At 40.0% G+C, this 12,075-nt stretch overlaps 2 protein-coding genes across 2 annotated transcripts in view; both read right to left on the bottom strand.

The window, feature by feature from the left end:
• Nucleotides 1-1,327: 1,327 nt before the first annotated feature.
• On the bottom strand, nt 1,328-10,891 carry LOC118431188. The gene is made up of 8 exons (XM_035842305.1): nt 10,792-10,891; nt 6,595-6,706; nt 5,766-5,835; nt 4,911-4,990; nt 3,797-3,910; nt 3,295-3,390; nt 2,338-2,574; nt 1,328-1,741 (listed from the first exon to the last, which is right to left on the bottom strand). The coding sequence occupies exons 2-8, from the start codon at nt 6,670-6,672 to the stop codon at nt 1,730-1,732; spliced, it is 687 nt and encodes a 228-aa protein (XP_035698198.1). The 5' UTR covers nt 6,673-6,706; nt 10,792-10,891; the 3' UTR covers nt 1,328-1,729.
• A 778-nt stretch (nt 10,892-11,669) lies between these two features.
• The window catches only part of LOC118431181, a gene marked incomplete in the record, with an annotated part of 8,638 nt that continues 8,232 nt past the window's right edge, over nt 11,670-12,075 (bottom strand). Inside the window, 1 exon segment of the mRNA XM_035842300.1 lies at nt 11,670-11,889.

Below are 12,075 nucleotides of genomic sequence, written 5' to 3'. Positions count from 1 at the left end.
TAAACTAGGTATTTGTTCGGATACTTGCTTTGATATTGTTCCAGCAGCATTACTTCTATAAACAACGCCTATGAGGAGTAGAAGAGTACATTCAGGACATGATAACTGTAACCGGGGGGTTATCAAAGCGTCGAACATGTGATCTTTTTTACGTTACGCCATGAGAAAGCCTAAGCTTCCCCATTAATATCATTGTTAATTACTTAGTATTCATTCAGTATTGCCTAGAATCCAAAAGCTTCCTGTTCTCTTGCTCCGACGCCGTTCCACTAATTACCCTAATGTGTTTACGACCCCGCCTTTATGTTTAGTCCACTTTGAGTCACGCTTCCTCGCAGGTGAGTTCAGATGTTACGCTCCGAAGAAATTAAAGATAAGGGTGATTTGGAATGGCATTGAAAAGGTGTCCTGTGACAAGAAACACCTGCTCTACCATGCCTTCCACTGCATGCATTAGAGAACCTGAATAAATAAATAAATAGATAGAAAGCGTTCCTCTATTAGAACGCATGTGCGGCGACAGGAACTCTAGGTAAGGGCCTCAAATAAAACAGTCCTTGTCTTCACCATTGTTTGAGTTTATTGAGCTAATTGTAATACCTTTTAGCTCATTGAACTAATCTTCTAGCCCTCACAGTATATACATTGTACAAGGGGATGGACAGATACCATACACTCAAAACAGATACAAATACATATATGTACATAAAGTCAAGAAGTCACGAAGTCAGAGGGTTATATACAATAAAACCATTATGATCTGTAGAAATTGTCCATCATCTTCTTTAGCAATCTTGTATCGGAGACAATCTTGAAATCTCTGGGTAGCAGATTCCACAGTTTAACTGATCTGTAATTAAATGTTCTTCTCCCGCTGTTGTTCCTTGAATTCCGTAACCTAGAATCATGCAAAGACTGCCTAGTAGAGTGACTATGACGTGTTTCGATTTACATAACAAAGTCCAGACGGGTTTTGTTTCTTTTTGTGTGCCTTTACTTTTGACATATTACCTTGAATTCCTGTCGCCGCACATGCGTACTGATCTCTGTGAACGGGCTTATCCCTCATTTAACATGGGGATTCGATTGGGCGAACGAACTAAAAACAAAAGGCCGACATCGCACCATATGAACTTTTGACGTTCGCACAATTGAGAGAGAGGGGGGGGGGGGGGAAAAAAAAAGGGGGGGGGGGCACTTCAAAACATGTTGGGCTATGATACGTATAATCTTTTAATGAAATGTGATAGTATTTAGTCAGTTGCACTGCATCAGGTGACAACCATATATACCATATATAACCATATATTAACACATCAGTCATATTTTATAGATTTTGCTTTAATAGTAGAATAAACATAAATGCAATGCAATTTGCAACAGAAATAATAAAAGTATATTTGCCACTAAGTACATTTCAAGTATAAAACAATTTTCTCTTCGATTTTTGTTTTAAAAGTAGTCTAAAATTTTTGCTACCACGTTCTAAAATAAAAGCTTGATTCTTGACGGATTTACACAAAATAAAGACACGTTTATTGCATTCACACGTGGGTAAAAAATCTTTGGACAAACAAAGGATTTTCAACCTTTGTGCTTTGCCATAATTATAACTGTTTCAAATTAAGATAATAAAAAAAGCGATAGATAAAAGCATATCCTCTACACGAAAAGTGGATCTCCTTGACGTCTCGTCGGTGACTGTATGTAGGGCCAAGTGGCATCGTCCCTACAGCTTAACCTAGAGACAGAAAAGTGAAAAATGTAAATAAACATAGTGTGATGGACGGCCACTCTCACGAGTATGGCAAGTCTACAGGTTTACAGTTGCAGTTCTACTTTGACGGGCCTTCCTCGCCTTTCTCTTCGCCTCGACGGCTGCTACCCTCTCGGTCTCGAAGGTTGTCACATAGTGTATACAAGTGCTGGATGTAATCGGCATTTATGTGTATCTTCAAAACCAAAGAAACAAATTCAGCGAGTAGATTAAAATTGAATTGAGCATTTGGGCTTGGACTAATGCTTCTAGACTTTCAAATTTTATATCTATGTGTCAGATATTTTGTGGGAAGGATTTAAGTGACATAATGCATCATAACACCCCTCCATTGAGAGTCTTCATGCTTCATTAAAAACTAGAAAATTTCGAAATAAATTTTGATTTTTTTTTTTTAATTTTCTGGAAACTTTTTTTTTTAAATTCTTCTGAAAAATTTCGAAATTTTCTTGCCCTACTAGAAAAATCTCGAATTTTTTTAAATATTCATTCAAAAGAAGTTAAACAAGAGTTCAAAATGAGCTGTACTGTCTACAGGGGCACTATAAAAGTGTACTTACGTCGTTAGATTCTTGACCCAAACCCGGTTGGGGACCCATCATAGCGGGTTGCTTGTTCTCCATGGCCGGTTGGTTGCCGTAGGGTTGGTAACCGTAGGGTTGGTTGCCCGCCACGGCGGGTTGGTTGCCCATCATGTAGGGTTGGTTGCCCATTGCCACCATCTGCTGCTGCCCCTGTCCCAGCGCCGCGTCACGCAGGTTCTGGTAGTGAGAGAACACCACGAGGCAGCCGTACACCTGCAGGTACAAACAAAGTCACACACCGTGGATGGGGTGGTGGGCAAAATTGACATTGAACTTCGTCTTTCAAACCACTATCCGGATACCAAATGTCAACGAAATCCATCGAGAGGTTCAAAAAGGTATGCTTACCACCAATATCCGGAAACACAATCGCACATACACACACACACACACACACACACACAGAGAGAGACTGACAAATACACACACAGGCACACACACAGGCACACACGCAAACACACATACAGGCACACACACACGCAAATGCACAGATACACACACAGACAGATACACATACACACACAAACGCACACAAACACACACATACACACAGCAGTTAGCAAGTTAACCTTATATATAATATAAACTCATTGATTTTTTTCTCTCCTCAGAAAGAAAGACACGTAACTTGAGTCAGGTGACCCTTTTGAAACGTGACGCCAGTTTTTAGGTATTTAGCAGGATCTATGACGAAGTAGTATGGCCAAAATTCTTGAATACTGAGCAACCAAGCTGGCGTAAGTATACGTCTCATTGTCGTTGGAATAAGGCGGATTACGTCGATGTAGGTTAGACATCCAGGTAATAAGATACGCCAAAAAATAGTTACTCAAGCAACTGGATATGGTTTTGGAAAAGATCAGACGTTTCGGATAGAATCCACTATCCTTCGTCAATGACACTGAAGTGATCTGGAAGAAACAGAGACCCTACCGTCAGGATGAAGAAAACGCCCCAGATGATCCAAACGATAGCGAGGCTCGCTACACCGGCTCCTACGATCACGCCTTGGTCATCACTTCCGGAGGCCTGAGAAAGAGAAAACAAAAACCGCGTTTAGATGATAGATATGATAGGGAATCTGCATAAGCCGGCTGTACAATTCATGCGGACGCCAGCCGAAGTTCAACATCGCCCCAGTATCGGCTGTATTTTTCGCTGAAAATCTTCCCACTTTACAAATGGACGGAGCTCGTCCGGAAAAAAATCGCAGTATATAACAGGGCTTATGAATAGTGAAAGCTCTCCGCATAGATTTAGCTTCAATTAAGAAAATATTAAGCTATCTTAGCAATAGATAAGTAAAAACTTTGATTGCGCTACATGAAGTTTGCATATCTCTCAAATGTACAAAATGATTCCAGTGTTGTTTGTGCATACTGATGCCGATGCAAACAAACAAACAAACAAACAAACAAATACAAACATGACGTACGAGGGCCCCGATGATTGCGATGGTCGCCACCGTCACGTAGACATAGACGATCAGGGAAACGACCGTGCAGATGATAGTGACAATCACCCATGTCAGGATCAGAGGGCGCACCTCCTGTGGAGAGAGAGGGGGAAGGGGTGGGAATATTAGGCATTTTGGTGGACTTTCTATTTTCAACAGCTTCTTTTATGTTAGCAGGACAAACGGACATGAAGAAAATGGAACAAAAATAGCAAACCCGACAAAAAAAAATTATTAAAAGTCACTGCAAAAAACGTCGCCGTGGCAATAATCGTCATTGCCACACTTATATTTATATTGTTATATCACACGCCAATTCATGCCTTTGGGCTGCGACTGTAGTGATACAGATTTCTCAATAAACCATTACTACTACTACTACTACTACTACTACTACTACTTCTACTACTAAAAACAACCGGAGCCAAACTTCTGCATGGAGAGTATGTAAATATCAGGTCATCACGCCTCTTGTTATCGCACGGAAAGTTACCAGCCTATCACGTCGCTGCCTGCGACCAGGAGGCAAGGTGATTGGCTGGTATATTTCCCTCCAATAACGGTTGGCACAGCGGGTAGGGCGACTGCCAGGGTTGTGCCAATACTCCTATTTATCCTATTTAGTGTTATACGTAGGACTGATGTTAGAGAATAATATCGGTAAGTGTGGTGGGTTCTTTACTATGTTTCAGGTGTGGCCTTCTGTACACACGGGATGTTACTTTTTCTATTTGGCTTTTGGACAGACGAAGACAATGTGAAACTGCACTGTGGAACTTATATTAACAGTGCCACATACACAGTACTGGCCGAAAGTAAAGGTAGACTTTTCTTTTACCTCCCTACCCAAAGTCAGGTACCCATTTTTACACCTGGGTGAAGTGAGGAAGGTCGTGTAAAGTGACTTTCCCAAGGGCACAACGTCGAGGACAGGACGTGTATCGAACTCGGGACCTCTAGATATAGATTCCGAGCCAAACGCTCTACCAGTTACGCCAATGCCATGAACCTTTTCAATAGCATACAAGTCGACTTAGCCTGTAAACTAATAACCCAGTTGGGCATCGGTTCGGGAATGTGACTTTAGTTTTACCTGGGCCACTCCAATGATGAGCAGGATATGGACAATGAAGTTAACAATGTACAAAATCAGGAGGACGACATCGGTTGGCGCTAGGTAAACAAAACAAAGAAAGTATAAAGACCTCAAACCAATAACAAGTCTATCAAGCAGCTAGATATGATTTTGGAAATGGTCAAATGTTTCAGGTAGTATCCAGTACCTTTCGTCAGATGACATTGATGCACTTTTTTTAGTAATATGAATTCATAGTTAGGGTAAAGAACCTGCTCTCCAACAAGTTTTCTTCATTGTTCCTGACGAAAGGTTGTGGATGCTATCTAAACGTCTGACCGGATTCAAAATAATTTCCAGGTTCTCGGGCAATTGTTGTTTGATATGTACATTTTTGCCCAACCGATCTATGAACAAGTCAGAACAAAGACAAAACGTATATATTTGGTAAATGCACCGTATTCTATCGTACATGTTTGGCTTTTTCTTGCTTCTTGGTAATGGTGAAAATGTAGAACTGTGAAGATTTAACTAGAGTTTATTTGTCAAAACACATGAGGAATATAATCTATAGTGCGACTCATATGTCTGAAGCGAAGAAATTTTCTTTCAACAAAACTACATATGATATTCCTTATCATTACAATACATTGATTGACAAAAAAAAAATCATTACAATACATTGTAAAATCTACGAGGAAGAGCACTTTCTACCTTGTTCGAGGTACAGTAATCAACAATGATCAACGTAACGATGTGGACGCCCGGAGACATGTGCAATAGCTTAGCTGCAGTTTTTCTTTGCCCCGGTAGATGTCTATTCTACACGTACTTAGTAACCCATTTAGTTCACACATAGTGAAATCCACTTACACACAAGTCCGAGTAGTGAGACTAGGTACACGCGGTAGGAGGTGTAACCGAGGCCAATCAGGGTCAAGATCTGTGGACGGTAGAGGGCAAGGTTACAATATGCAATAATCATTGACGGAAAGACACAAGACGGGAAGTCGTTTTTCACTAAGGATTTTAGGGAGTTAAAGATCATACTTTCGAGAGTCGCGATGTACAAAACAGACTGTACAAAACGGGGTGTCAAGTTTAAGTTTGGACACCCCGTTTACTTTCCAAGGAATCCCTAACAGTTCAAGAATAGATTAACCCAAATGGATATTTGAATTATATTTGAAAAGGTAATGAATGTGTGGGTTACAATTAGATGTCTTCATGGACAAAGCCAATTCTCGAGAATTCTTGATAGCTCTGTCAGAATTCTGGGAACCTATGCCAGAATTCTAGGGAAGCTGGACACGGCTTATTGCAACTGACATTACATTATCCTATCATAATTTATATCATACTTATGAATATCAATACATATGCAACTCTATATTCACATGACCTCGCAGAATTAATTTAAACTGGGTGTCCGGAATTAAAATGAAGCTTGTTACATATGTATGATTTAAAAATCTACATGGGTGTTTTATTGTAGCTAAATAATGGTGCTAGGTTAACATGATGACATCCTCATTAACATTAACATTGCAGAATAGGAGTTTTGTTCTTGGAGATATCATTTTTGTTCTTCTGTTTAACCCCAGAATGTTCTATAGGTTATTGTACACAATACGCTTACAAACAGATTATGTTTTTAACAAAAAGCTGCTGGTAGTTCCTGTGTAGATAATTTCTTCCTTACGATCCAGATGATTGCGACCACGATGGAGCCGGTCTTTACGTCACAGCAACCGCAACAACTTCGCTGCAAGATGGCCATACTGAGCAGCGTCTCCTGGCGGCGGTCAAACAAGCTGCAGAGACAAAATATCCCACAATCTTTTAGTTTTATGATGCAATATTAACAATACAAACTATCTAAACATTGGCTGAAACAAATCTTGAAGCAAAACTGAAGAATCCGATGTTATGGTTAAAAACAAGGGAATCAGACATTAAAGTAGACTTCAAACCCTTGATACATTCACTTCACTGCTCCCTCTGGCAGAACATGTAAAAACTGCATTACGAACGCACTGGCAGACGTTGAGATGCCCCAAATGATGCTTCACTGCCTTTGGACTTGAAGATATTAAAACGTCCATTCATAGAATGCATCTGCTATGATGCCAAATATTGTCCAATATTAGTATTATTAGCAAAATTTTCGTTCAACGAAACGCAGGTCTTACTTCACAGAGCTGGGCGTAGTATAACTGGTGTCATTCTAACCCTCAAATTTACACGTCATAAAGCCGTGATCTTTACACAACACAAACATATGCATCCAAACCCCACCCCAATTAGTCGGAAAAGGATTGTTGTTATCCGTCTTTCTATTGCATGTAGCAGTTGGCAACATAGCTAACGTTAATTTCACATCTTTCACATGCACACATACATGCAGTGTGTATATAATGAGCTTGCGCTATGAAAGGGTGGCACAGTTATACAGGGCGCAGTGAATCATATTGCGATGTTAGGTTTTGCACGAGGGATGCGCGCTGTTAGCAGCAAACACATTTTGTTTATCTAATGTTACATTCTATAAGCCTGGCGTGTACTTTTGTTCCAAGTTTATGATACCACAATAATCCAATACACCATACAAAATACACCAAAATACCTAAATCGCATAGCTCTGGCGTTGCTGTCATTCAGCGCTAACTAAGGTGACCTCATTACGACAATGATTGCCCCAGTAGCTACCACAGAGGACTGTGGGTTTTGAACCACTCACACCGGGAATGAACCCTACTTTTCGATAGGTGTGGTGGGTTCTTTAACGTGCTCTAGGTGTGGCTCTCCTCAAACACGGGACACGTCCTACACAATAAACGTGGATAGTCGCGTTTATATCATAATACATATCCCAAGGCCATAAGATCGGTGGCATAACAACGGATTCGAACCCAGAACCCTACCGTTACACTACACGACCCTACATTCTTTGTAAAAGTTGACCTTAAAGAATCACCTGAGTTCATTGACCTGCCATGCATGGTATCTCAGGGTGTTCGTCAGAGCGTGGTTCCTGTATAACTGTTCCTATAACATGCTTTGTGGCACGTTCACATACCTGTTCTCTATCAATGGTCATAACAACATGTTTTGTGACGCAAATTCGGCTGTGCGGTATATGACAATATGTACGGATATGTATTTGACGGCTGGAATTAACAGTAAATACCTAATGCTATTTCACCTTTATCCACTACATTTGTCGTTTTAAAGACGGGATCAAGAAATATCAAGTCGACGGATGGTGGTTTTAATGCATTTGGACCCACGGTCCGTCAATTTGATATTCCTAAATATCCTGTTCCTAAAAAAGAACGGATATAGGTTACTACGCGGATAAAGGTGAACTAGTGTTACAGGTCGTTTGAGTGCTGTATATGTTCAGTAACACCTGAAAAATAGGCCGTATCTTAAGCTTGTTTTGTATACATACACTGGTAATATGAAATTAATGCAAAGACATGTCATTCCTACAGTCGATTGTAAACTTTAAAGACGCACAGTTACGACGTATTTGTTGACTGTTACATCCCCTTCAAGGTCTTGGGGTTGTTTGTTTTACGTCAGCATAATTTGCGTATGTTCTTCTTTTGTCATTCTGGTGTACTCTCTTGTCCAAAACCTCTCAGTTGACCACAATTTCTCTCTATGTGACGCGTCCCCCTTCCCTTAAAATAAACACTTTGACAGAGTTTCAATAGACCATTATTGGCATGGTCACCACATGTCCTGTCAAATTGTAAGGTCAGCGTAAGGTCATCATCAAGTGTTTTTCGGTGCTACTCATATGTCTAAAGTGAGGAAATTCTCTCTTTCGCTTGCTCTCTCTCCCTTCTCTTTTCTCTCTTTCTCTCTCTCTGTCTCTTTCTCTCTCTCTCTCTTTCTCTCTGCCTGTCTCTTTCTAGGTAAAGATCCAGGTAAGTACTGTAAACTCAAATTTTTCTCGGTAAATCTGATAATATTACAAAGGAAAGCACAGGTATAAGAATTGAATCTGCCATATGGTACAGAAATTGTAGATGTGTTTACCATAACCGTATATTGTACTGTGTATATCAATGATTGAAATACCCTATGAGAAAGAGAGAGAAAGGAAAAAAAATCCTTCTCAGAAGTAAAGGCAAGATGTTTCCTTCTCTAGCTCATTTACGTTACGCCTGCCACACCCTGTCCGGTGACTTTCTAAAGAGTCATATGTTTGCTGAACGCAAGGTTGCGTTAGATGTGGACATTGACAATGACAAATAGTTTAGCGTCACGTATTGGCAATTCTATTGTCTTGCTATGGGTGCGGTCACATATATCGTTGTGCGATTTTGATGCCATAGGATTTCCAAGCAGGCCGTGACAGAACCAACCACCGACATGGATCCAAAACAGCATTTTGTGTATCAAGACAATTGAACTTTACAGGAGACGTACATTTTGACTTCCAAAATGACCGAAATTAGAGATCGTACGACGATCGCACGACCAATGTGACCGCTCGCTAAGGCTAAAGAAAGTTACTAAATTTATGGATCAATTGCCCAGTCATCGCATTTTAACTCTCCATTTTACTCTCCAACAATATTTCGATGCCGTCCTATATTCTTGAACTTAACTCCTAGACTAAGGTGTGGACGTTAGCAACATAAAGGATTTTTAACGTTGAGTGGAAATGAACGCATGACCGACTCACAAACACCTGTTGAAAGATATGGTGTTCTGAAACTTGAACCTGGCAGTCAAAATAAAATCCTCCAAAAACTGTTCGAAATTAGTTTGTGTCAACTGCTTCTTTATTTCTCGTCCTTCTCCCATGTTTGGCTCTTTTCTAACGTTTTGTGACGAATACTAAGTCCGAGGAAAATTGATATTGTATTTCCGACATTGTTAGGGAAAATGTAGGGTCTGTAGTGACTTTTTCTTAAACTTTTGGCCAAAGTGATCCGACAAATGTTGATATTTTCATCATAGTATCTTAATTTTTACAGGTTGCAATTTACTATCGCTATCGCTACGTCAATAAGAAATGGAGAAAACATGTTGGAATAAGTTTCTACAATTTTTTTATTAATGATATGTAAGATAGAAGGTTTTATTTCCACTGACAGCGTTTGCCCACCCCCCCACCCCCCCACACACACACATAAAAAGGAAGCAAAAAACGGGTCTGCGGTTTTTTGCTAGGGTTTTTTCAAGTAACCGGAAACGCTAGCTCGTCCCGCGTAGTAGTGAACTGCCACCTGTTGTTGTTCTTCTCCTTTAAAACAACTTCATGTAACATCACAGCTGTGCTCTGTAAAAGCGCAAGCTTTCAGAATGATAGAATAATGTTGGGGTTTGCGCTTTCCAAAACGATTTTCTACTTTTGGCTGTTTCACGTGTTTCTAGTGTGATGATTGTGTCTGTACTAGCTTGGCGAACATTTTTTGTCAATATTACACCTCTAAACGACTAAACGCTGTCCTCGACATGTTTGTGTTTCCCTTGACCTGTTGATTCAGAAGCATTTGCTTTTATTCCGCAGAACTATCATAGAGAGAATATCATTGTCACAAAATACCGTATGATGGTGTTCTAACTAGATACCTGTGATACGGTAATAAAACCATGGACGCCGCCCACCCCCCCACCAGCACCCCCACCCCCGCCCTTTTACCGACAGTCTCCATTTAAGAAATCCTCTCAAAAACTCAAGAAAAGTCATTTCAGAGGGTGTGGGTGTTTTTGGGTGTGCATGCCCCGGAACCCCGGCCTAGGAAGGCTCAGTCGCCTCGCGCTCTGCGACTCCCTGGTCAGAAAGAGTCCCCACCCCTAACGAAATCCTGTCTACTAGAATTTGATAAAGATTTTACCGTTAAGATTCTTAAAAAGAAACAGTAACGTCACCCACCTGCTTTGCCGTATGATAGTATGATACTTGGCGCTTAGACTTGCCTCCGTTGACTTCCCTTTCAGACGGTGCACAAAAACGCACGTAGACCAACATTCCCTTTAGCCCCTCCCACGAGGAAAAGAACACAAACATGGGCGGTACCATTTTAACCCTGATTCAAACCCTGATTTGACGTCTGCGCCAACTTTCTTGTCGGATAACGCCCAAACGAATTACTTTAGAGTCATCAAATTCAGTGAATTTGCCTAGAATTTAGTTGACAACAATTTTACAAAGTTTGGAGAGTTTTTCTTTTTCATGTGGCCATGGCAACCGATTGTTAACAGGCATTTTGTTTAGGAAAATCGGTTCTAATAATGTATTTTACAGGTTTTATTGCTACATTAATGTTATTTTATTATAATCTGGTTCTGATGGACGTAGACATACATGTAGTGGTAAAAATAGACAGAGCAGCACATGTAAATATTTACGATCCGGGTAATGCGCATAGCAAATAAACGAGGAACTCTACCATGAAGACCTTTGCCATGAAGACTATGTTTTGTATGTGTTTGCTTGATTGTTTGTTTGTTTAATTGTTTGTTTGTGGGCAGTATTCATTTTTCCCAGGATTATCGTATAGTGGAATTCGTCATCCCAAGTACAGTAGGGACATCTTTTTTTAAAGAAGTCCAAATCATGGGTGAAATTTCTTGCTTTTCATTTGCAATGTTTTTTTTTCTCCAACAGAATACACATTATGTTTCTTTGTTATATTCAATGGATATGGAACTACTGCAATGCTTATTGTAGTAAAGATTGTCTGGTATTTGCAAGGCACAATATCCTTTTATTTATATACATTTTATTTATCTAATCATGACACACGTTGAGCCATTTGTGATCAAAATTGTATTTTATTTTCAATCTTGTTTATTTTTTTCCAAGAGGCGTTGCATTCCCAGCGCTACCCCCTCCTACAAAATTTTAAACCTTACTTCCGAAACTCCACCTTATACAAATATTTGCTACTTTGCATAAATTTCACTTATACAGACAGATAAGCATTTTGATTTCAATGTCCCATGTTTATTATTTGCGCGTATTGACCATGGTTAACCATTTGAATTTGCCGGTAGCATTAGCACAAATTTGTGCAACACAAATTACAAGAATACCAAACTGTCTATATTAGAAAACTAGACCTTATCTAATCAAGACTTCAAATAAATTGGGACTTGCCCAGATTTCCGACGGACGATTGGACCCGTTTACTTCAGCCCCAAATCCCCAAAAAAT

This window comes from Branchiostoma floridae, chromosome 14, assembly GCF_000003815.2.
Source record: "Branchiostoma floridae strain S238N-H82 chromosome 14, Bfl_VNyyK, whole genome shotgun sequence".
NCBI classification, from domain to species: domain Eukaryota; kingdom Metazoa; phylum Chordata; class Leptocardii; order Amphioxiformes; family Branchiostomatidae; genus Branchiostoma; species Branchiostoma floridae.
The sequence above is the reverse complement of the archived record's forward strand: the minus strand, read 5'-3'. Positions and strand labels throughout refer to the sequence as shown.

Coding starts and splice junctions, on each gene's coding strand:
- LOC118431188 (XM_035842305.1), bottom strand. CDS start 6,672: ATGGCCATCTTGCAGCGAAGTTGTTGCGGTTGCTGTGACGTAAAGACC. Junction 3,391..3,796: donor TCGCAATCATCGGGGCCCTC/GTACGTCATGTT, acceptor TCTCTTTCTCAG/GCCTCCGGAAGTGATGACCA. Junction 2,575..3,294: donor GCGTTTTCTTCATCCTGACG/GTAGGGTCTCTG, acceptor TTGTACCTGCAG/GTGTACGGCTGCCTCGTGGT.